At 44.2% G+C, this 26199-nt stretch overlaps 1 protein-coding gene across 3 annotated transcripts; it reads right to left on the reverse strand.

The window, feature by feature from the left end:
- Positions 1-1296: 1296 nt before the first annotated feature.
- On the reverse strand, positions 1297-26167 carry MANSC1 (MANSC domain containing 1). Of its 3 annotated transcripts, none has more exons than XM_015151080.3 (4): positions 25687-26167; positions 15616-15938; positions 10706-10846; positions 1297-2966 (listed from the first exon to the last, which is right to left on the reverse strand). In XM_015151080.3, exons 2-4 carry the CDS (start codon positions 15836-15838, stop codon positions 2038-2040), a joined length of 1293 nt encoding a protein of 430 aa, XP_015006566.2. In that variant the 5' UTR covers positions 15839-15938; positions 25687-26167; the 3' UTR covers positions 1297-2037.
- Positions 26168-26199: the final 32 nt, after the last annotated feature.

The following is a 26199-nucleotide window of genomic DNA, read 5'->3' on the forward strand; positions in this document are numbered from 1 at the left end:
CCCACTGTCCTAGGGGCAGTAAGTAGACAGAGCTGTGTGAGAAGAACACTCTTTCCACTCCAGATGTCCCCCTACAACCTACATCCTCACAGCCACTGCCAGTTTGGGCCTGTAGCATCACTCATCTGGACAGCTGCTGTGTGGTCTCTCCATCACAACAAAGGCTGCAGCAAGGTGGACAGACAACTCCAAGAGAGCCAGGAAAATACCTTTATAAACCACCACAGAAAGCCTTATTTCCACTCACTAAATCCATTAATAAAGAGAGGAGACATTTTAAAATTCCAAGGCACTTGGTTACTAATCTGATTCTGGCCTAGATGCGGATATTCAATAAATACTTGTTAGATTAAATTGACTCAAGGTTTTATTTATTCAACCTACTTAAAGCTTATGTAAACCCCTTGGAGATTTGTGTCAAGCTGTTAAGTTGGAAAATATAAGAAAAGTATTATTTAATGTACTTTAATGTACACTCTTAATGTACTTTATGAGCTTAGTGTAAACCAGGGAAATGGGGGAGGGGTACCGGGAGAGCAGAGGGGAAGGAGATGAGGAGGAAGGAAGAGGTGAGGAGGAAGGAGAAGAAAAGCCTTTTCTGTCATGTCCTGCATTTGTCTTAATTGCTGTACTTACTGACCGGCTACTGCCCTCTAGTGCTCACTGTATTAAGTTCGCATCTGAATTCCATTTTTATCTGTAAAAACTCTGATAACACTTGGACGGGACCAAATGTCCTGTTTTACAGATAACCGTATTGAAGTCCAGAGAAAAGAGGTGTCAAACTGACCCAGGGGACTTCTGGACTCTTTGTTGCCTCATCTGTAACTTGTCTGGAAAACTTTATTAAAAGCCTTTCTCAGAAATTTTAATTGGTAACCAGTAAAAATTGCAGCATCAATCTTAGTGCTAGTTATTATTTCCAATGTTGTTCTACATTAAGCTTAAACTGACTGCTGGTCAATTTAGGTAAGGATATAAAATAATATTGGTACATTTTTAACTTAGTACAACTTTAGAAAATGTCTATAATACTTCTTTAAAAAGTTAACTAGAACAGATCCCAAGTGGATTTGGCCATTTATCAGAGCTGGCTTACCACTGTCTCCATGTAGGCTAACATTCTGCTAGAATGCTCCCAAGTGAAGCTCTTTGCTCACTGATGAGAAAAAGGGGGTTTGTCATTTTAACGTGGAACACATATTTTCTTCACATAATCATTTTGCTAGTGGAAATAAATGGAAAGTTATCCAGCTGGACATGCTACTTACAAGAACATTACTGACTAACAAAAGATTTATTCAAATATTTCATTGGAAGGAACTACCTCTGGAATAAGTTTTATTGGAATTCATATAAAGAGAAAAGCAAATCCATTAGAAATTGATATAAACAGTTGATTTTATCTGGAACCAAGAATGTGAATTAATTGGAACCTAGCTGTCCTAAACTGTTTCTTTGCATAAAAGCCAATCAAATTTTTAGGTAGAGCTTTGTTTTCAGAGAATATTTTAAAGACAGATTACCCCCAAATTACCTGATTTGGTTCCCACTTCACTCCTCCTCAAAAACCAAACATAAAGCAGAAGGGGGCTGGGTGTGGTGACTCATGCCTGTAATTCCAGCACTTTGGGAGGCCAACGTGGGCGGATCACTAGGTCAGGAGTTTGAGATCAGCCTGACCAACATGGTGAAACCCCATCTCTACTAGAAATACAAAAAGTAGCCGGGCATGGTGGCACATGCCTGTAATCCCAGCTACTTAGGAGGCTGAGGCAGGAGAATCGCTTGAACCCAGGAGATGAAGGCTGCAGTGAGCCGAGATCGTGTCATTGCACTCCAGCCTGGGCAACAGGGCAAGACTCTATCTCAGAAAAAAAAACAAAAACAAAAACAAAAAAATGAAAAAGGAAAGCAGAAGGGGGCATTTTCCTGTCTTCAAAATACAACCTCCTGCTAAGACCAGCAAGTCAGCAGAAACTCACTGCATTTGGGCTTCTGGTTACTAAATGAATGAAGAGACACTGAGTTCCATCCTTAGATGTCCACATAGATCCCATTGATCAAATAATCCAGTCTTGAGTAACGTTTCCTGCGGAGTGATTCCGAGAGGATTCTGCCCAGGAGGACAAGGCCTATCACCAGGAACAGGACACCAAAGAGCAGGGATCCGATAAGAAGCCACTTTTCAAATGGAAGGCCATACTGATTTTCTGGAACGTTGCCCTGGGAGGAACGACCTGGACTGGCCTCCCTACCTTCCCAGGAAGCAGTTTTATTCGTAGCGGAAGACTTCACATTTGACATAGAAAGTGCAGTAGGGTTATACACATTCCCTGTGTTCAAAGTGAGGTTGGAGATTTCTGTAAACGGTATCGTTTCTAGGCTGCCTTTCAAGTCCGTAGGTGCCTGAAAGGTGGTAGTCAGAACTGCTGTTGTAGCCATTGCTTGGAGTGTAGCCACAGCCCGTGTAAAACCTGTAGAAATGAGGGTCGTGGGAGGCTGAGAAGTGACAGTGGTTACAGGCGATGTGGTGGCCAGCTGTGGCTGGGAAGTCCCAGCAGGTGTCACTGAAGCATTGGTGGGTAGACGGATGGCGGGCTTTGGAGTAGCCGAGGTGGTATGTGGAGAGGCAACTGCCACTGTAGCTGGGAACACACTCACATTTTCAGGCGGCAGATGAGCTATTTCTTGATCAGAGGAAATCTGTGAACTCTGAGAATGGCCTTTTTCTTTATAAACAAGGAGCTGGGCACTTGCTTTGTCCATATTAAATAGTTTCTCCAAGTGATCTGAGGATCCAAACTTCTGAGGAAGTGTCTCTCTCCATGAGATATCGGTGGGCTTTGAATAAACTATGTGATGACGGGCTAGAGGAGTGACTGCTTGTGAAAACTGGCCAGGTAAGAGAGAGTCCTCCTGGGGTAACTCTTGGCTTGGCAAATTTCTGGTCAAAGATGGAAAATCTGAAAATATGTGGAAAATAAAAGGAGGGCTTATATAACTCCATGCTAAGGTAAGTTAAAAAATATAAACATATCAGCTTCTTCAAAAGATCCCCAAACCGGTTGGGCATGGTGGCTCACACCTATAATCCCAGCACTTTGGGAGGCTAAGGGAGGAGGATGGATTGAGGCCAGGAGTTCAAGACCAGCCTGGACAACACAGGGAGATCCTATCTCTTAAACAAATCTCCAAACCGTTGATACTTGACATTTCATCGAAATGTGTGCAAAATGGAAAAACACAAATTGCTAAATGAGAATCTGATGACGCCGCCTCTCCACCAGATGCTATGGTTTATTTCTAGCATGAAAGGACAGAAGATAAGAGAAATGTGTGGAGGAGGACCAGGCAAATTAAGGAAAAGGTGGGAGTTGCACAGCGGAGAAGCCAGAGGGGCTCAGCAGGGAAGCAAGAGGCTTAGGAAGATGGAGAGGGTTCTCCATCTTCCTAAGGGGTCAAGGCCAGGGAAAAAAGTGGGCCGGAGGGTGACCTGAGCAGGAAAGGCTGGCAGGGAGAATGTGGGGGAAGGTGTGTGTGTCTGCAGGACATACCAACTAAGACTGAGATGACAATTGGGAAGCAAGTAATCATCAGGGGAGATTTCAGTGGGGGCATGGGGCAGGCAAGAAAGGTAAGTGGAAGCCGTGGGAAAAGAGGCGATAGAGCAGGAGAGAGGGAGCAGAATCCCTGTTATGTGTCTCTGACAGGGAGGAAGAGGAGGGGCCAGGCAGGGTCTGGTCTCCCCTCTGAGCACTGAGGCCACAGCAGCAGCAGGACAATGACAACAAAAACCAGAGACGTATGGTTCCAGCACTGTGCTCCGAGGACCGAGGCTATCTGGGAGATTTCACTTGGACTCTCAAAGATTCGAATTTTGGAGCCAATGTCGTAGGTCATGAGGACGATGGGACCAATATTTGAAATCATGATGACCACACTACAGACACAGAGAGCAGAAATCCATACAGTCCCAATGCCTGCTGGGGAGAAACCAGCCCCAGATCCTGCTCCTGCTCCAGGAAGCTCAGAATTGTGCCCCTGATCACACACCCCACTGATCACAGCTCAAAGTGGAAAGGGCTGTTCAAGCAATCAAGGGCAGGCAATGACCAGGTGAACTGCCATGTATCGCTGCTGCTAGGCTAACCATCTCACGTAGACTAGAACTGCAGAAAACACAAGGAAAGAAGCAGAGGAATGTCCTGGCATCTCTCAGTCCACTCACTCCTGCTCTCTTGTCCTTTTCCTTCCTCAACTCACCTCCATGCCAGTTTCCAAACTGGTCCTCAGTCTCCTCTTTCCTACAAATGGATCCAGAGGCAGCTTCGGATTCATGCCATCTCGTGACTACTCTCTAAGCCTTACCCCTCTGAGAGGTTCTTTGCACTGTCACTTATTCATCCATCTAGAACAGGGCTCAGCAAACTACGGCCTGATGGACAAATCTGGCCTGCCATCTGTCGTTGTATGACTTCCAAGCTAAGAATGGTTTTTACATTTTTTAAAAATTTTTATTTGTTTAGAGACAGAGTCTCGCTCTGTCACCCAGGCTGGAGTGCAGTGGTATGATCTCGACTCACTGCAACCTCTGCCTCACAGATTCAAGCGGTTCTCCTGCCTCAGCCTCCTGAGTAGCTGGGATTACAGGCGCGTGCCACCGCACCTGGGTTGTATTTTCAGTAGCGATGGGGTTTCACCATGTTGGCCAGGCTGGTCTCGAACTCCTGACCTCAGGTGATCCATCCGCTTCAGTCTCCCAAAGTGCTGGGATTACAGGGGTGAGCCACCATGCCTGGCCAGTTTATACATTTCTTTTAATGGCTGAAAAGTAATCAAAAGAATATTGTGTGACACAGGAAAAGTATACGAAATTTAAATTTCTGTCTTTCAAAACCTAAAGTCCTCGTGTGAAAAGTCTAAAATACTATTTGGTCCTTGGCAGAAAAAGTTGGTGGACATCTGCTCTAGGATATAGTATTCTACCGTAAAATAGAATTTGGGTCAAATGAAGTATATTTGAAAAAAAAAAAAATATATATATATATATATATTTGAGACAGGGTCTTGCTCTGTCACCCAGACTGGAGTACAGTGGCACAAACACAGCTCACTGCAGCCTCAACCTCCTGGGTTCAAGTGATCCTCCCACCTCAGCCTCTTGAGCAGCTGGGACCACAGTGCCATGCCATCATGCCCAGCTAATTTTTTGTATTTTTTGTAGAGACAGAGTTTTGACACGTTGCCCAGGCTGGTCTTGAACTCCTAGAATCAAGCAATCCACCCACCTCGGCCTCCCAAAGTCCTGGAATTACAGGTGTGAGCCATCATGCTTGGCCTATAATTCATTTTAAAGTTAAAAAAGAAAAAGACGGTTTAAGTAAACACTCTGTGATGTGTGTGAAATCAGAACTTAAATATGGCCATTGACAAGAATGGCCAAAACAGCTGTTTTCCTTCTCAAGCATGCAAGCTCATAAATAAAGCACAGCTAGGGCCAGTCCCACTTCTTGATAAGATTCCTCTGTTGGCAGAGGTCCTAGAACCACACAGGGATCCTCCACACCTGCTCCATTCGCCTCACCCACTCATGTTTGCCATTGGGGCATGGCGCTTCCTCTCAGTCACGCAGAGATGAGCCACAAAGGGAGCCGCACAGCAGCTCTGCACCCTTAACTTAACTCCTCTTTGGAGTTTTATTTTCAAACGACTTCACTGAGTTGAAAAATGAGAGACTGACTATTACTTGGACCCCAGCTGAGCAAACAGACTCCCAACTTATTCTATGTCTGAATTATCCTATTCTTCCAGTCCTTGGTAAAAATGACATGTCATGAAGCTGCCAACAACAACAATAAAAGATTAAATACCAAACTGCAATGGCTTTAGAGAATGAACAGAATCCACTGTCATCTTTCAAACTCTTGGTCTGTAAGTATTAGTCAATGGGATATAGGAAATAGAGGCTGGGCACGGTGGCTCATGCCTGTAATCCCAGCACTTTGAGAGGCTGAGGCGGGATGATTGCTTGAGGTCAGGAGTTTGAGACCAGCCTGGGCAACATACTGAGACCCCTATTGCTACAAAAATTTTTTAAAAATTAGCCTGGCATGGTGGTGCATTATCTGTAGTCCCAACTACTTGGGAGGCTGAATGGAGAGGACTGCTTGAGCTCAGGAGGTGGAGGCTGCAGTGAGCCATGATCACGCCACTGCACTGCAGCCTGGGCAACAGAGTGAGACACTGCCTCAAAAAAAAAAAAAAAAAAAAGAGAAAAGAAAAGAAAAAGAAATAGAGTTCTTCGGAAACAAACCACCAAACAGATAATCTATATTTAATTTCACTCCAGGCAGGAGGCAGATAATTCATTTTTAATGGGGTAATATGAATTCATCAACATGGACAGATTCATAAACAGAATTACAAACACAACTTGCACACATCCTGTAGATATAAACAGTCCTTTGAATACTACGTCCGGGGTTGGTGCCACATTGCCCCTAGGTGTCCATCAACCTGCTCAGGGGCTGGCAACGCCCCCTGGTGGCTACCACAAGAACGTTTAATTCTAATTTCACTTCGTTAACCTTCACACTCGCCCTAAGAAGATTTATGCACATGCCAAGTTCCCTTTTTTCCCATTTCCATTGGCAAGGATCTTCATCCCATACATGCTCTTTTATATGTGCATTACAAAAGCAACAACACTCCAGAAGTATTAGAAAACAAATTCAGCTGTAATTTCTATCATCATATCCTAACAACAATTTATTTACACAATACTCTGCTTCGTGTTCCTGTTTGAGAGGATGTTTGACACATGAGGTTTCCCTGGCACATGAACAAAACTCAGACACAGCCTCAGCTAGGGGGCAAAGCAGCGTCAACACGCACGCACCCTGGGCAGTATCATTCCCCAAAGCACCTCATACTTAAGGCAGTCAAGAGAGAACCCTAGATTCCACTCCACCTAGATCCCATTCCACCACCCTAAAACCACTCAAGTTTCCCCCAATGCAGCAAATGGGGTCACCATTCATCTGGATGCTCAAGGCAAAAACTAGGACTTGGCCTTGACGGTTCTTTTGTTCTGGTCCCCCAGACCCACACCACCAGCAGGTCCTGTTAGCTCTACTTCGGAACAGCCCATATGTCCATCTCTCCATCTCACCCGCCACTCCCTGTTTCTTCACCCAGATCTCACCTGCGCCTCCTAACCAGTCTTTCCATTTCCACTTTGCTGCTGCGTCACTGTCCATTCCCAAGAGGGCATCTATGGTGAGCTTTGAGAAATCACCTTTTTTTTTTTTTTCTTTTTTCCCCGAGATGGAGTCTTGCTCTGTTGCCCAGGCTGGAGTGCAGTGGTACAATCTCGGCACACTGCAACCTCTGCCCCCTGGGTTCAAGCAATTCTCCTGCCTCAGCCTCCCGCGTAGCTGGGATTATAGGCACATGCCAGCATACCCGGCTAATTTTTGTATTTTTATTAGAGACGGAGTCTCACCGTGTTGGCCAGGCTGGTCTCGAATTCCTGACCTCGTGATCTGCCCGCCTCAGCCTCTCAAAGTGCTGGGATTACAGATGTGAGTCAGGAGGTCAGGAGTTTGAGACCAGCCTGGCCAACACGGTGAGACCATCTCTACTAAAAATACAAAAAAAAAGTCAGGCGTGGTGATGCTTGCCTGTAATCCCAGCTACTTGGGAGGCTGAGGCAGGAGAATCACTTGAACCTGGGAGGCAGAGGTGGTATTGAACCGACATTGTACCACTGAACTCCGGCCTGGGCGAAAGAGTGAGACTCCATCTCAAAAAAATAAAAATAAAACTCCCAACAGCTTCCCACCACACACCTAAAAACTCCCACCCAGGCATAGAGGCTCATGCCTATAATCCCAGCACTTTGAGAGGCTGAGGTGGGGGGATTACCTGATGTCAGGAGTACAAGACCAGACTGGCCAATGTGGTGATACCCTGTCTCTACTAAATACAAAAATTAGCCGGGAGTGGTGGCATACGTCCCTCCTAAGGTGGAGGTTGCAGTGAGCTGAGATTGCACCACTGCTCTCCACCCTGGGCAACAGAGTGAGACTCTGTCGCAAAAACCACAACAACAAACAAAAAAACTCCCTCCTATGACTTACAAGATGTTATGTGATCTGGCCCTCCCTGCCGTTTTGCATATCACTCTCTACATATTTCACAATGAGTCAACCAGCTGGGATTGGAGTGTTCGTTTTTCAAACACTCCAAACCATTCTGCCTGAGGACCTTAGACCTGGAAGGTCTTCCCCTGATCTCCTCACTTCTGGCTCCTCGCTGTTCAGATCTCAGTTTAGGGGTTACATCTTTACTTACTGATTGACTATTCTACTGTCCTGTCTCAATTCTCTGCATAGCACTTGTGACTATATTTTTCTTGATTATTTATTTATTGTTATTATTTTGAGACGGAGTCTCACTCTGTCGCCCAGGCTGGAGTGCAGTGGCGCCATCTCAGCTCACTGCAAGCTCTGCCTCCCAGGTTCACGCCATTCTCCTGCCTCAGCCTCCCGAGTAGCTGGGACTACAGGCGCCTGCCACCAAGCCGGGCTATTTTTTGAATTTTTAGTAGAGACGGGGTTTCACCGTGTTAGCCAGGATGGTCTTGATCTCTTGACCTTGTGATCTGCCCGCCTTGGCTTCCCAAAGTGCGGGGATTACAAGCGTGAGCCACCGCGCCCAGCCGATTATTTATTATGGTTATTGTCTCTCTCCCCTAAAACATAAGTTCCAGAAGGGAGAATCTTGTTTTCCTATTTTTTTTTTTAGAGACAGAGTCTCACTCTGTCACCCAGGCTAGACTGTAGTGGCACGAACACGGCTCACTGCAGCTTTGACCTCCTGGGCTCAAGGAATTCTCCTACCTTGGCCTCCTAAGTAGCTGGGACTATAAGATCACACCACCATGCCTGGCTAATTTTTTAAAGTTTTTGTGGAGATGAGGTCTCACCATGTTGCCCAGGCTGGTCTCGAACTCCTGGGCTTAAGTGATCCTCCCGCTTCCCAGAGTGCTGGAATTACAGGCATGAGCTACCACACTTGGCCAGAACCTTGTTTTTCATGTTAAATGTTGTTTCCTTAGGGCATAGAAAGTACTTGGCACATAGAAGATGCTAAATAATATTTGTTATTTGTTGAATAAATGAACGAGTAGAATGTTAAAAATCAAGACTATGATGATAACTTTCTAAAACTTAAATAAAAGAAAAATTGAGGTCGGGTGCAGTGGCTCATGCCTTTAATCCCACCACTTTGGGAGGCCCAGGAGCGTGGATCACCTGAGGTCAGGAGTTGAGACCAGCCTGGCCAACATGGTGAAACCCCGTCTCCACTAAAAATACAAAAAAAAAAAAAAAAAAAAAATAGCTGGGCATGGTAGTGGGTGTCTGTAACCCCAGCTACTTGGGAGGCTGAGGCATGAGAATTGCTTGAACATGGGAGGAGGTGGTTGCAGTGAGCTGAGATCGCGCCACTGCACTCCAGCGTGGGCGACAGAGTGAGACTCTGTCTCAAAAAACAACAATAACGCTCACGCTTGTAATCCCAGCACTCTGAGAGTCCAAGGCGGGTGGATCACAAGATCAGGAGATCAAGACCATCCTGGCTAACACGGTGAAACCCTGTCTCTACTAAAAATACAAAAACAAAATTAGCCGGGTGTGGTGGCAGGTGCCTGTAGTCCCAGCTACTCGAGAGGCAGAGGCAGGAGAATGGTGTGAACCCGGGAGGCAGAGTTTGCGGTGAGCCGAGATGGCGCCACTGCACTCCAGCCTGGGCCACAGAGCGAGACTTCGTCTCAGAAAAGAAAACAAAACAAACAGCAACAAAAACCCCCACTAAATTCTGTAATTCTGATTTTATGCAAATATTGTCTATGAAGGGTCCACAGAATTACTTAAGCAACATTATATTTGTTTTCACCTTTTTTATATGGATAATCTCAAAAAAAAGAAAAATTGATATTGAAACTATTTCAACTTGAAAAATTAACAAGCCAAAGTCTCAGCAAAACATATCCCAGTAATTATATTAATTTTTTTGCTATTCATTTTCCATTCTGAATTAATATGTAAGTTCCATGAACGTGGAGACTGTACTTCTAGTGCTTTGCAGAGAATCTGGCATGTGGTAAATGTTTAATAAATATCTCTTGAATGAATTTCCTTTCAGGTCTAGACAATAAAATCCAGTGAGTTTGATTTCAGATGAGATTGGGTGCCTTCAGGGTGATATGGCCATAAACAAGTTTGATTTCAGATAATGTGATTATAATGGGAACTTAATAACAAATATACTAGAACTTTCTATATTAACACGAGTCTTCACCCTTTCAAAACAGTCACCCTGGAGACCTGTATACTTATTCCAGTGTTGCAGACCTTGTTCTAAAGACGTGCTTCAGAAATGTTTCATAAAAGGTTTGTATGCCTTTTATCTCATAAAGGTAAAAACAGAAACAAACCAGAACAAATACTACCATGCCTTTCATTGGAAATCAAATTTTGGTTTAATAAATTGAATTTCCAATCATGAGATTTTCTGTTATGTCTCAGTATTTGTGACCCTTTCTGGTAGTTTTATTTAGACTCTTGTAGAAAATCTTTCCATAAACCACAGTCTTGTTATTCCAATCACAAAAGAAAAAGTATAATGCTTTTATTACCTCTAATTATCCTGTAACTCCTAAGTCCTTTTGCTGGTTTCAGTGGACAGGCTTCCTCATTGGGACAGAAAAATAGGTAGCAGTTGGGTCGTCTGGCTATTTTTCGAGTGTCGAAGATCATCAAGTTACATGCTTTGTCCCCTGCAATGAAAGGTTTCATAAGCATGATTTTGAAATGAGATTTTCTAAAGAGTAGGGCAAGCAGGAAAAGCTTCACTTATTATGGAGTCCAACACAAACACCTTTGTTCATTTTGTTCACTTGTTTGCTGACCGCTGAATCATTTCCTTTTCCTTAGTTTAGTCGCTTAAGGCAATTTTAAAAGACATTGGGTTTAGCTTTTTTTTTCCATAAGATGGCACCGAAGGCGAAGAAGGAAGCTCCTGTCCCTCCTAAAGTCCAAGTCAAAGCAAAGTCTTTAAAGGCCAAGAAGGCAGGGTTGAAAGGTGTCCACAACCACACACACACACACACACACACACACACACACACACACACACCCCTGCATGTCACTCACCTCCAGCAGCCCAAGACACTGTGGCTCCAGAGGTAGCCCAAATATCCTGGGAAGAGTGCTCCCACAAGCTTGACCACTCTGCCATCATCAAGCCCTGACTACTGATGTGCTATGAAGATAGAAGACAACCACACACTGGTGTTCACTGTGGATGCCAGGGCCAGCATTCTAGCACCAAACATCTGACACTCATGTGGCCAAGGTCACACCCTGAGCAGGCCTGATGGAGAGAAGGAGGCATGTGCTCCGCTGGCCCCTGCCCACAATGCTTTACGTGTTGCTTACAAAACTGGGATTTATTTTTATTTGTATTTTTATTTTGAGATAACATCTTGCTCTGTCACTCAGGCTGAAGTGCAAGTGCAGTGGCATGATCTCAGCTCACTGCAACCTCCACCTCCCAGGTTCAAGAGATCCTCCCACCTCAGCCTCCCGAGTAACTGGGACCACAGATGCAAGCCACTACACCCGGATTTTTTTGTATTTTTTGTAGAGATGGAGTCTCTCTATGTTGCGCAGGCTAGTCTTGAACTCCTGGGCTCAAGCTGTTTGCCCTTGTTGGCCTCCCAAAGTGCTGGGATTACAGGTGTAAGCCACCGCACCTGGCCATCTCTTGGATTCTGAAAGCATCTCAGATGCCTAATAAAGTCATGAGTGGAGTCAGTAAATTATTATCGCTATCATGGCTCCTTCCACACAGGATCTGAGTAGTATAAGGAATACAATCTATCCTTTAATTTTTATCTGTACCATTCTTTGTGTTTTTCTTCCAATTTCCCCTCTCTCCTTATCATGTTTGCTTTTCTATGCTCCTTCCCTCCTCACTTTTCACTCTTAACTATAATTTCTGGTCTCTTTTCTTTTCTGAGTCAGGGTCTTGCTCTGTCATCCAAGCTGCAGTGCAGTGGAACAATCACGGAACACTTCAGCCTTGGCCTCCTGGGCTCAAACAATCCTCCCACCTCAGCCTCCCCCGTAGCTGGGACTACAAGCGTGCACCACTATGCCTGGCTAATTTTTTTGTTTTTTGTAGCGGCAGGGTCTCACTACGTTGCCTAGGCTGAGTCCCTCCCCCTCAACCTCCCAAAGTACTGGGATTACAGGCATGAGCTACTGCACCTAGCCGCTGGCTTCTTTTTCTCTTCCTTTTGTGTCCAACAGAAATGAAACTCTCGATTTATCATGGCCTAGATTAGATTTTGTCCTCCATTTGGTACAGTCTCACACCTTTGGGAGGTCAGCATATCCCTGGTCAGGTTAAAGGTTAAGAGGCACATAGGCTAACTGTTAAAAACACACGCTCTGTCGACCATCACCACCACTGGTGCTAGTCAGGTAATGGTGAGAGATCGACTCCAACTCCCCAGATGGAAAGGAAGATTTAGTTAGCCTCTGCAGGAATTTTATCATGTCATATCCCCATTACTCGGAAAATAACAGGAGTACTCCTGCCTTTTCTTTCTCAACAATGTGATACCAGAAATACCTTTCTTTTTAGCACTTAGGTAAAGGGGAGGGTCCATAAGCCTCAAAATTGTATGCAAGATATTGTGGCCATCGTGTTATGTATATTTTTCTAGAGTATCATCAAGATATCATAGTGCCTTTTGAACCCTCAGTGGTGAAACCATTTCTCAGTAAGTGAGGAAAATGTTTGAGATCCATTAACTGAGGTCCCAAGTACCTCTGCTTGTAGCAAAGCAGTAATAGGACTTCGGCTTATAGAATAAAACAGCAAACCCTCATTTCTTAGAATTGAGGAGAAATGAAGGGCTTTGCTGATGCCTGTAAATACCCACACTTACAGTATTCAGTCCTGCTTGCAGGTGATCTTTCTATTTCACATACATGTCGATGTCAACATTTAAAGAAAAACTCGAAATGTAAATTAAACCTCTGTCATTTCCGTAAATTACTTGCACAAAGTGTTCCAAAACGCACTGCTCAATGAGACCATCGAAGGGATTTTTCCTCCTGACAGCAAGTATACGGTGTCTTCTCCACACCATTTTGCAGCAATAACCACCTGTCCTACTATTCAGTTCAATTCTGACACCAACTATCCAGAGGTGGCATCAGACTCCATAGATGACGGGCTCAGCATCACAAGACTGCCCTCACTTCAGAAGCCAGTAGCAAGTATCAGGTCTCCAGGTCACCCACACTTCTGTCTGACTTGGCTACTACTAATTCAGGGATTCCCTGATCCTACCCCCTCAGATTTGATAATTTGTAAGAACAACTAATAGAACTAAGGAAAATGGGGCCGGGCGCGGTGGCTCACGCCTGTAATCCCAGCACTTTGGGAGGCTGAGGCGGGTGGATCACAAGGTCAGGAGATCGAGACCATCCTGGCTAATGTGGTGAAACCCCGTCTCTACCAAAAATACAAAAAAGCAGCCGGGCCTGGCTTTGGGCACCTGTAGTCCCAGCTACTCGGGAGGCTGAGGCAGGAGAATGGCGTGAACCTGGGAGGCAGAGCTTGCAGTGAGCGGAGATCGTGCCACTGTACTCCAGCCTGGGTGACGGAGGGAGACTCCGTCTCAAAAAAAAAAAAAAAGAACTAAGGAAAATGCTGTATTTACTATTATGTTTTATAATAAAGGATACAAATGAACAGCCAAAAGAGGCTCCTAAAGTCCCAAGTACAGGAGACTTTGTTCCTGGGGAATTGGGGTGCATAATCCTCTTGACACTGGGATGTGTTCACCAACTTGGATGATCCCCCATCATCTAGGGGTTTTTATGATGGTTTCATTACACAAGCATGATTGATTAAGTCATGGGCCACTGTGACTGAACTCAATCTCTGGCTCCTCCACCGAGGTGAAGCCTCACTAGCCCAAACTCAAGTATAGCTGAAAGGGGTTGGTTATGAATAACCAAAGACATGCTCCCATCACTTGGGAAATTCCAAGGTCTTTAGGAGTTCTGTGCCAGGAACTGGAGACAAAGATCAAATATGCATCTTTTGAGACAAGGCCTTGCTCTGTCACCCAGGCTGGAGGGCAGTGGTTCGATCAAAGCTCACTGCAGGCTGGGTGTGGTGGCTCACACATGTAATCCCAACATTTTGGGAGGCCAAGGTGGGAGGATCATTTGAGGTCAGGAGTTCAAGACCAGCCTGACCAACATAGTGAAACCACGTGTCTACTGAAAATAGTAAAAATTAGCTGGGTGTGGTGGTGAACACCTGTAATCTCAGCTACTGGGGAGGCTGAGGCAGTAGAATCACTGGAACCTGGGAGGCAGAGATTGCAGTGAGCCGAGATTGCGCCACTGCACTCCAGCCTGAGCAACAGAGTGAGACTTCATCACAAACAAACAAACAAACAAAAAAGTTCACTGTAGCCTCAAGCCCCTGGGCTCAAATGATCCTCCTACCTCGGCCTCCCAGTAGCTGGGACTACATGCATGCACCACTATGCCTGGCTAATTTTTTACTTTTTACAGAGAACAGGGTCTTGCTATGTTGCCCAGGCTGGTCTCAAGCAATCCTCCTGCCTTGGCCTCTCAAAGTTCTGGGATTACAGGAATGAGTCACCATGTCCAGCCATTCACTAGCTTTTCTAGGCTCCTTGATAGCAAAGCTTTGTCCATCTTATTCAGTGTTTTCTCTCTAGCAACTAGTAAAGTATTAAGTACTCAATAAATTTAGTTTTTTTCATTTAGAGAACTCGGACAGAGTCATAAGTAAAATTGAAAAAAGACCACTGTTTTACTAAGATACACAGTATACTTCTCTTTTCAGTTTCAAGATTTAAATCCTAAAATGTGCAAAGGCCTGGTTCAAACCTATGGGTCTCAGTTTCCTCCGGTGTCATGAAAAGGGGTCAGACTAAATGATTCCCCATTCCATTAGAGTTCTAGAAGCTGCAGTTACCTAGTAGTCAGTGGTTGTTTTTTTTTTGACTTATCCTATGCCATCAGCTCCAAGGAAAGAGACAAAGTGGAGGTTTTATGCTTCCAACTTAAAGATCAAATGCTGATTTTCCCATGAGATAAGAATTCTATTTTTTCTCTCAACTCCTTTTCTCTGTTAACATTTTCTTTGTAATATCACACTGTATTCCAATACTCCATGCTGACGGCAGCTAACCATTTCAATAGGATTTTTGTTTTCAATATTCGAGATACCGGTTGGGATATAACACCAGTGATTCTCAATCTCTTGTGTACCCAGTCACCTGACGGATATATACATACATTCATCAATAACTTGGACTCAGCTTAGGGGATGGGAGGGCACACTTGTAGAAAATTCTCCAGTGTTTTTGTCACTGACATTCATACCCTGTTGAGAATCACTGGCATAAGTTATTCAGCCACATCCCCCAGCTACTGAAGCCACAAAACATATGGAACAAAGGATTGCCAAGAAACCACTTTTTACCTGATATGATTTTTGTTGAACAGCAAGAATTAATGCAGTCTTCTTGAGTTGAAGTATATATGGGCTCATTGCCTCTGATTCCCTTAGAAAGAGATGACTGGATGTCAATGACAACATCTTCTAGACTCTTGTTGAGGCAATTCTGACTAGCAGCCAGCCTTAGTGTCAGGAAGCAAATTATTACCAAAGTGTAGGTCAAGCTCCCTTTTCCCCCGAAGAACATTTTAAATTTCAGTTTAGTTTTGGTCTTCAAAGGTCAAGGATAATCCTCCCTCTGGTCTTAGTTTGCTTTAAGAAAGTTGCACAGATGACGAAATTTCTCTCTAGAACAAAAATGGAAAATCATCAATGAGTTTTGTTTCTTTAACAAACAAGGGAAGAAACATTTCATTTCCTTAAAGTCAATGAAAAGGATCCACATACAATTTAGAGAAGAAAAGAAACAAATACTTTTTGTTTCACTTTTAGTAAATTTAAGACAACTTTTCATTAAACATTTGGCAAATAACTAATATGCATAAACAAACATACTACCTCATCAATGCTTAAAAGCTGACAATGCTTATGAAGGAACAGGTATAGACAGTAGGCCTGCCTCAGAATTCTACAATCCTTCCCTCTTCTAACTCAGAGCAGAGAGGGCACACATTTCTAGTCGTTGATGAAGCAGTAGTAATAGGTTTAAGCATATTTCCTTTCTCAGTAATAACAATCAGCATTTTAAAATCATCTACTAGGGGCTAGGCATGGTAATAGCTCATGCCTGTAATCCCAGCACTTTGGGAGGCTGAGGCGGGCAGATCACAAGGTCAGGAGTTCGAAACCAGCCTGGGCAACATGGTGAAACCCCTTCTCTACTAAAAATACAAAAAGTTAGCTGGGTATGGTGGCGCATGCCTGTGGTTCCAGCAACTTGGGAGGGTGAGGTGGGAGGATCGCTGGAGCCCAGGACATTGAGGCTGCAGTGAGCCGTGATTACACCACTGCACTCCAGCCCGGGTGACAAAGTGAGACCGTGTCTCAAAAAAAACTTAAAAAACAAAAATAGGTGACAGTATACTAAGTGGTAGACATTATACTAAGGAATTTACTACTCTTTTGAATTGTTACTCTTTAATTAATTTATTACCATCTTTAATCTTTATATCAACTGTAATGGCTAATACTGAGTATCAACTTGATTGGACTGAAGAATACAAAGTATCGATCCTGGGTGTGTCTGTGAGCATGTTGCCAAAGGAGATTAACGTTTGAGTCAGTGGGCTGGGAAAGGCAGACCCATCCTTAATCTGGGTGTGCACCACCAAATCCACTGCCAGTGCAGCTAGAATATAAGCAGGCAGAAAAACGTGAAAAAGAGAGACTGGCCTAGCTTCCCGGGCTCTATCTTTTTTTCTTTGAGGTGGAGTCTCGCTATCGCCAGGCAGGAGTGCAGGGGCGCGATCTCGGCTCACTGCAATGTCCGCCTCCCGGTTCACGTGATTCTCCTGCCTCAGCCTCTCGAGTAGCTGGAACTACAGGCGCATGCCACCACGCCCGGCTAATTTTTTTGTATTTTTAGTACAGACGGGGTTTCACTGTGTTGGCCAGGATGGTCTTGTTCTCCTGACCATGATCCGCCTGCCTCAGCCTCTAAAAGTCCTGGGATTACAGGCGTGAGCCACCACACCCGGCCCCAGCTTGTATCTTTCTCCTGAGCTGGATGCTTCCTGCCTTCAAACATCAGATTCCAAGTTCTTCAGTTTTGAAATTCCTTGCTCCTCAGCCTGCAGATGGCCTTTTGTGGGACCTTGTGATTGTGTGAGTTAATACTTAATAAACTCCCATATATATATACATACATACATATATATATAGTGTGTATGTGTGTGTGTGTGTGTGTATAGCTCTTCCATTAGTTCTGTCCTTCTAGAGAACCCTAATACAACAACCTTGCAAAAAAGCTATTATTGGCCGGGTGCAGTGGCTCCTGCTTGTAATCCCAGCACTTCGGGAGGTCGAGTTGCACGGGCGGATCACCTGAGGTCAGGAGTTCGAGACCAGTCTGGCCAATGTGGTGAAACCCCATCTCTACTAAAATTACAAAAATTAGCTGGGTGTGGTGGCGGGTAGCTGTAATCCCAGCTACTCAGGAGGCTGAGGCAGGGAGGTAGAGGTTGCAGTGAGCCACGATCACACCACTGCAGTCCAGCCTGGGTGACAACAGCAAAACTCCGTCTCAAAAAAAAAAAAAAAAAAAGAAGAAAGAAAGAAATGCTCACTCATTGCTGTTGGGGAATGCAAAATGGTACAGCCACTTTGGGAGAAGTTTGGCAGTTTCTTACCAAGCTAAATGTAGCCTTACGGTACAATTCAACAATTGTCTTCCCATGTATTCACTCAAATGAACTGAAAACTTATGTCCACACAAAAATCTGCACTAGAATATTTATAGTAGCTTTATTCATAACTGCCAAAATCTAAAAGCAACCAAGATGCCAGTCAACAGATGAACAAACAAAATGAGATACATCCATACATTGGAATATTATTCAGTAATAAAAATAAATGAACTATCAAGCCACAGAAAGACATGGAGGAATCTTAACTGCATATTCCTAAGTCAAAGAAGCCAGTGTGAAGAGATATGAATCTAACTATACGACATTCTAAAAAAGGCAAACTACAGCGGCAGTAAGAAGGTCAGTGGTCACCAGGAGAACAGGAGTGGGAGGATGAATCAGTGGAGTGCAAGGGATATTTGGGCCATTGAAACTATTCTGTATACTATTGTAATGGAGGATACATGTTATTGAACATCTGCCAAAACCCATAGAAATGTAAAACACACAGAGTGAACATTATGTGAACTATGAACTTTTAGTTTTAAAAAATGGTTAAAAAAAATCCCAGAAACAAACCAGTATATGGTAATAAAACACAAGTCTAATACCTCTCTTGCTGTTTGTCAACATTCTGTATACAGTAAAATAGTAACATTTATTGCTTCTGAAATGCCAGTTTCTATGCTAAGCACTTTATACATATCATGTTATTTAATCTTTACAGATCCTATGATTATCCTCATTTTAGTTAAAACTTATAAAAAGTTGTGGGACATAATATGTGCTTCTTTATTAACCTATTAAGTAACAAGTGGTCATCTAATAACTGCCATAATTTTGACGTGGTATTAAGTATAAATAATATTTTGAAATATGTGCTACAAGTCATGTGATACAAAAATATCAGCAATATTTACGAGGGGCAAATCATAGCTACTGCTAATACTTTCTACTGTGGCTTTTGCCTACATTCCATTTCAGAAGTCAGTGAAATAATAAATTTTTCCACCCAAGTTCACAGACATCCTGAATTCTATCCATGGATACCTTATCATGGACTCCCCAAGTTAATAATTCTGGCCAAGGTACTTAATACGCTGCCATATTTTGCAAGCCTCTAGAGAATCAAGAGAAAACCAGGCCAATACTTTATTTCGAATGGATTCTAATGTAGCCTCTTTTCAAGCGTTTGCAAAGAAACCTGAACTATGTAAGGAGATGGGGCAGGAGTTGTTTTCAGTATGCAGCATTGAGAGAAGTGTTTAACAGTTTTATATCATTAAAGAGAATACCTCAGCAGTATTAGGTTAGTGACGTTTTCTAATCCATTATTATTTAGGCTTTAAGGGCCTGAAGTCGAGTTGAATCTTGTTGAACGACAGGGGAAAAGGATACAGGTGGGTGAGAGAGGATGCCCCTGAGTTTTAACGCCTGCATACAAGAGTCGCTAAAACTTACTCGCACATAACTAGTTCAAACATTGGAAATCATCTTGCAGCACACTATAATTTACCAAGATGCTTATAACTGTATACACACACACACACACACACACACACACACACACACACACACACACACACACACACTCTACAGCGAATTAGACAATTAGCAGTTTCAATAATGAATACAGTACTACAAGAAAACAGGGAACATTTTATCTTCCTTTGAGGAAATGCGTGTTGCCTACTGAGCTATTCTTCTGCCTCTCCTTCTGATGTCAACGCAGAGACAGAGCCATTTATGGCAGATGCCTTGAGCGCGCCTAGAGGTCGCCTTTGGAATACTGCAGCGACTCAAGGATCCTGCTCAGCCCTTATTGGCCCCAGCTGGTCCTTCGGATGCTCGGGTGTGCGTGAAGGAGCCTCGGCCCCTGGAAAGGAGGGGACCAACTCTCTCCGCAGGTGGTGACGTCGCCTGCGGCCGGTCGGGGGTGGGTATTGGGGAGACCCTTTTACCTGGAGGCGAGAGGGCCCCGGGGCCCCTGCTGCCCTCCGGGTGCGAGGACAGCTCTGTCGCGCTCGCGGGACGGACCGGCGAATCCGCGCGGGGGTCTCGGCGAGGACCGCAGGGGATGCTCCGCAGCTCCCGCACCGGCCTGGCGGGTTTTGTGGTTAGCAAGTTCCTGCTTCCGTCGCAGCGACGGAAAGTTTACCGCGGGGGAAGGGCACGTTCCTGCCCTGCAACCCGGAGCTGCTTCCCGGCAACATTAGCGCGTCCCTCCCGCGGAGGCTCCGGGCTCCCGGCCCCAGCGCTGAGCTCCACAGGGAGGTAGCGCCCCCCAGCCCCGCGCTCCCCGCCAGCTCAGCCACACCGCTGACCCCCGGCTGGGCGCGCTGCGAGGAGGAGTGCGTGCCTCCCTGCTGGTGGCCCGAGGGTCTGCAGGTGAGCCTTGCCTGGCGGAGGCCGGAGCCCGCGCAAACTAAAATAATTGCACGTGGGGAAAACGTCAAACAGTACAAAAATATACACAGTGACAAGTCTACGCCTCACCCCCGCACCCCAGTCTCCTAGTCTCCCTCTGCAGAGGCAACCACTGATAGCAGTTTTTTGATGTTCAAGAGCTTACGGTGCATCCTATTGGCATAGTTCTGAGAATCCTCTTTCCATAATGGGAGGATGGAATCCTCAATTAAAGATGGCAATTCTTGAGTTAAATATTATGTTCCACACACACTTCAGCGAAGGTATTTGGCTTTCTGCAGGATTTATTGTTTGTAGATAGGATAATAATGGTGAAAATGCTGGTGTCTGTAACATATATTAAAACTGTATACCTAACACCTAGCATAGTGCCTGGTACACAATAGGCACTCAGTAAATATTTAACTAAAATATTTTTGTTGACTGAATGAATGGAAAACAACTGCATAGGGCATAGGTTGTGGAAGTTTCTAAATTACTGCTGGCTCCATCCCCACCTCCATAAACACACAAATGCAACATTACTAAACCATTGACACTTAGTTTGTCATATGGTCTAACCTTTGACAGTATCTTCACCTCTGTTTTGAAAGAGCTTGCAGACCTGAAGTGCTATGCAGTTGCAAGTAAGTCTAGGCCTGTACACCCAACAGCTACACCCTAGTCTTAACCAATAACTACAGGAGGATTATGTTGACTGAGAATGCTTGTGAACAAAGGTCCATTGTGTAGAACTAACTCTACTTGTAACCAAAAGATGACTCTTGAATTACAATGTTGTTAAAGCTAGGTTTGAAAGAGTTACCAAAGAAAAGGAAACTCCAGAGTAATTTCCCATTGCAGTGATTTTCCTGATGCAACAAGGGACTGATATGCAAGGGTGTTTTATCTCTACAGATGATATACACTTCAGGGTTCAGGGTGTAGAGCTATCAGTTTTTGAATCTCTCTACATGGGGTAATCCATGCTAGTTACTAAGTAGACCTTTCCATTATTAGAAACTTCATATTCAGTGCTTTAATACAATGAACCTGTTTTTTTTCCCTTTGTTTTGTGTTTTGTTTGTTTTTAAGAGACAGAGTCTCGGAGTCTCGCTCTGTTGCCCAGGCTGGAGTGCAGCGATCTCGGCTCATTGCAACCTCTCCCTCCCTGGTTATAGTAATTCTTCTGCCTCAGACTCCGGAATAGCTGGGACTACAGGCACATGCCGCCACACCTGGCTAATTTTTTTCTATTTTAGTAGAGACGGGGTTTCATCGTGTTGCCCAGGCTGGTCTCAAACTCCTGAGTTCAGGCAATCTGCCCGCCTTGGCCTCCCAAAGTGCTAGGATTACAGGCTTGAGCCACCGAGCCGACCTGAACCTGTTTTCATTGAAGTGATATGTTATTTTTTCAGGTATGACAGTGAACAAAGGATACTGATTAAAATAATGATTAAAGAAATATTTTCTATTGATATGTGTTTAATTTATAAATATCATTGATTTACTTATTCATTCATTTTTTGAGACAGGGTCTCGCTCTGTTGCCCACACTGGAGTGCAATGGCACAATCACCACTCACTGCAGCTTTGACCACCTGGGCTCAAGTGATTCTTTTGCCTCAGTCTCTTGAGTAGCTGGGACCACAGATGCACACCACCACACCCAGCTACTGTTCTTAATTTTTTTTTTTTTTTTAATTTTGAGATGGAATCTCACTCTGTTGCCCAGGTTGGAGTGCAGTGGCACGATCTCAGCTCACTGCAACCTCCGCCTCTCAGGTTCAAGCAATTTTTCTGCTTCAGTCTCCTGAGGAGCTGAGATTACAGGCTCATGCCACCAAGCCCAGCTAACTTTTGTATTTTTAGTAGAGTCAGGGTTTCACCATGTTGGTCAGGCTGGTCTTGAACTCCTGACATCAAGTGATCTGCCCACCTTGGCCTCCCAAAGTGCTGGGATTACAGGTGTGACCCACCATACCCGGTGTTTTAAATTATTTGTATAGATGAGGTCTCGCTATATTGCCTTTGCTTGTCTCAAACTCCTGGGGTCAAGCAATCCTCCTGCTTTGGCCTCCCAAGGTGCTGGGATTACGGTGTGAGCCACTGCACCTGGATTACTTAAAAAAATAAAATAAAAAACCTTTAATTTCTGGCCTGAGTCATAACTTAGAAATTATAGCCATTGTCACTTCACTTCCTGAAGAGATTCTTGATACTCTTCTCTGAGGGTTAGAAGTCTCATCTATGTGGAGCTTAGATTTTTTAAAAAAGTAATCAGAAAACATGTATTACACACCTGCAGGGGAAATTAAAGACCAATAATGTCAATGGGATCTACCTTCAAGATGTTCATAGCTCAGAAGGTGAAAGAGTCAAGCAAATCAACGGCTGTGTAAACAATAAGTGTGATGAAGGCCAGGTGTAGTGGCTCACATCTGTAATCCCAGCACTTTGGGAAGCCAAGGCAGGAGGATCACTTAAGCCCAGGAGTTTGAGGCCAGCCTGAGCCAACATGGCAAGACTCCATCTCTACAAAAAATAAAAATTGGCCTGGTATGGTGGTACACGCCTGTAGTTTCAGCTACTTGGGAGGCTGAGGCAGGAGGATCACCTAAGAGCCTAGGAGGTAGAGGCTGTAGTGAGCCATGATAGCACCACTGCTCTCCAGCCTGGGCACCAGAGTGAGACCCTGTCCCTGCCCTCCCCAAGAAAAGAATAAATGTTATAATAGAAGATGGCAAGTAAAAAGGCTCAGAGAAGGGACATCTGATCCCAATTTCTGGGAGGCGGTGTTAGTTAATTATTGAAGAATGAAGTTATTAGCAGATGAGGAGGAAAAGGCTGAATATTTCAGGAAGAGGAAAGTGCATGACCACAGGAAATTCAGCCTGTTAGGAAGGTTACCAGTGTACACAGAACAGAGAGAGAGGCTGGGGTCAGAGCAGGAAGGTTTTCATGTTAAATCTTAAACTTTATCCTAAAGGCATGGGGAGTTCTGAAGGTTTTTTGCAGGGCAGTGACAAGTCCAGAGACCTAATTAATATTCTAGAAAATTCTCTCTACCTGCCACAGGAGGGATGGATTGAAGGATGTGAGGCCAGAGGCCTCTCTTCCAAGAAATGGAAGTGATAAGGCCCTGAAATGGGCATGGACATAGAGGAGAAATTAACAGAGAGGCTCTCCAGGATGCAACAATTGGTTGGATGTGGTGCTGAGAGTAAGCAGGCTTCTGGCTTGGGAGCCTGGTTGGTTAGGAGTACCAGGTCATATAAAGACATGGGAAGAGGAGTCAGTCTGGAGTGGACAGACACATGATGAGTTTTGAAAACATGAGTCCCGGTTTTATAACTTACTAGTTGTGTGATCAAGAATAAATCACTTAACTTTTCTGTAAAATTAGGAAAGTGTTATCTACGTTCTACACAGATCATAATATAGACCTTTTTATGTAGGTCTAACATATAGACCTGTAGACCTGTAAACTCAAAAAGGTTGTTCAATTGCTAGTTATTACATGTACAACAACATAGTCTGCTGCTCACGTAGAAGGGATTTAAAAGGTGCTAAAAGACATCAATCTCAAATGTTTCCTAGCTATAAAGCTCTTCCAGCAGACTCCTTATGTTATATAAATGCTCATTTAATTTTCTTGCCACCAGACTGTAAGTACAGGGGCTGGGCCTTGTTGAATTTTTTATTCTTAGCGTGTAGCAAGTGCCTAGAACATTTCAGGTTCCCAAGAAATGTTAAGCCAGTGAAGAAAGGAATTTTATCTTCATATGTTCTTTTTCTGAATATAGCTTTATGGATATAGAATTTGCATACCATACAATTTACCCTGGTAAAGTGTACTCTACGGTGGTTTTTAATATATTCGGAGTTGTGCACTCATCATTACAATTTTAGAACATTTTCATCAACCCCAGAAAGAAACTCCATACCCAGTAATAGTCAGTCTACATTTCCCTTCCACCTACCCCTCCTTGGCCTTAGGCAACACTAATATATTTCTCTCTCTGTAGTGCTTCTCCTGGACATTTCATATAAACGGAATCTACAATATGTGGTATTTTGTGACAGGCCTTTTTCATATTGAATAATGTTGTCAAGGTTACTCTGTGTTGTAGCATGTATCAGTATTTCATCCTTCCCTTATTTTGGCTGAATAAATATTCCATTACACGGATATACCATGCTTTATCCATTCATCAGTTGATGGGATAGAAGATCTTTTTAAGAATGAAATGTTTATCCAAAAGAAAGCATAAAAAACACCATTACATCAGTATGGACTGGTGTATGGAACACAAGGCAAATATACTTTTATGTGGAAAGGGGGAAACAAGAGCCAGAATGAGTTATTCTCCATTCCTCACCCCTTTTACCTCTTCTCTCACCTAACCCTCAAAGAGGAAATCTGGGAGGCGAAGCAAGGACTCTCCAAAAGGCAATGGTCTCACTGCTTAGTGGGCCCTTCCCAGTCCCATCAGCCTGGTGTGGTTTATGTAAACCTCAAGACGAGTCAGACACAACCTTCTAGAAGCCTGCCCTGATCTCTCAGGCAGTTTTTCGTTCTATTTTCATATTCCCAGAGACCAGCGTACTTAGATTCATTTGCATTTTTCTCATTGTATTGCAATGGTGAGGAAAGAGCATCAGACAGTCCTAAATAGTTCCACCACTTACCACCTGCTGACCATGGAGGAGTCACCTACTTACCGGCTGCAGGGTTGTTGTGAAACTTAAATAAGGTAAAATAGGGGAAATTATTGTGATACAGTAGAGTGGAAGGGACTTAAAAATCATTTAGTCTACTTGACACTTCTTCTGAGACTGTATTTTATGCATATAAAATCTCAAGGCATTTACTTGAAAAAAATCTTTTTTTTTTTTAAAGAGACGGAATCTCGCTCTGTAGCCCAGGCTGTAGTGCAGTGGCGCGATCTCGGCTCACTGCAAGCTCCGCCTTCCAAGTTCATGCCATTCTCCTGCCTCAGCCTCCCGAGTAGCTGGGACTACAGGCGCCCGCCATCACGTCCGTCTAAATTTTTTGGTATTTTTAGTAGAGACGGGGTTTCGCCGTGTTAGCCAGGATGGTCTCTATCTCCTGACCTCGTGATCCGCCCGCCTCGGCCTCCCAAAATGCTGGGATTACAGGCGTGAGCCACCGCGTCTGGCCTACTTGAAATTTCTTGACGCAAACAACGTAATATAAAATGAGTTGCAAAGTTCGGAGAACTCCAGAGCCAGCTAACTCCTTGATGGCATTGCATTGCTAGGTCTACTTCCTTGCCCTGGTAAAAGTGGCAGTTTCCTTTCTGGATTACTCCCTCCTCACCTTTTGTTAGTTTCAGAGTGACGTGTTGATAACTGTCAAGGTCCCCAGAAAGCGCCTAGCCAAAAAGGTTCTTCACTTCTCTTTAAAGATGTGCACTCCCTAATACGTGAATCAGCACTTTCTATTTCTTAATTTTTCTCTCATTTCCAGCTGCTGCCTTCACCGCCTTCTGGTATTTTTTTGTTTGATCGTCCACTGCTAAACTCCCAGCTCTTCAGAATTAAAAATGAACTTTGCATCCACGCTGTTGTGGGTTCGAATCCTGGGTCTATCTAGCGTCTTTTTCTCCATCTGTAAAACGGGGTTAAAAATATCTTGTTTGTAAAGTTGTTCTCACATGTGGGTATTGAAGCGCTTAATAGCGTGGGTGGTGTTTGCAAGGCGACACAACAGGAAAGGGCTTACCCTTTTCGGCAGTTCTGGCTTCAAGGAGGTCAGGCCCTTTAAGGTGGCGTCGCCCTAAGTCGCAGGAGGGTGTCTCTCCGCCCCTCCCTCGGGCCGGGGGCGGGGCCT

Source organism: Macaca mulatta, chromosome 11, assembly GCF_049350105.2.
Source record: "Macaca mulatta isolate MMU2019108-1 chromosome 11, T2T-MMU8v2.0, whole genome shotgun sequence".
NCBI classification, from domain to species: Eukaryota; Metazoa; Chordata; class Mammalia; order Primates; family Cercopithecidae; genus Macaca; species Macaca mulatta.

Excerpts from the sequence above, each read along its gene's own strand:
- MANSC1 (XM_015151080.3), bottom strand. The coding sequence starts at position 15,838 with ATGTTCTTCGGGGGAAAAGGGAGCTTGACCTACACTTTGGTAATAATT. Across the intron at positions 10,847-15,615 it reads TTCAACAAAAATCATATCAG|GGGACAAAGCATGTAACTTG; the intron begins GTAAAAAGTGGT and ends CTTTCATTGCAG. Across the intron at positions 2,967-10,705 it reads GAGTTACAGGATAATTAGAG|ATTTTCCATCTTTGACCAGA; the intron begins GTAATAAAAGCA and ends ACATATTTTCAG.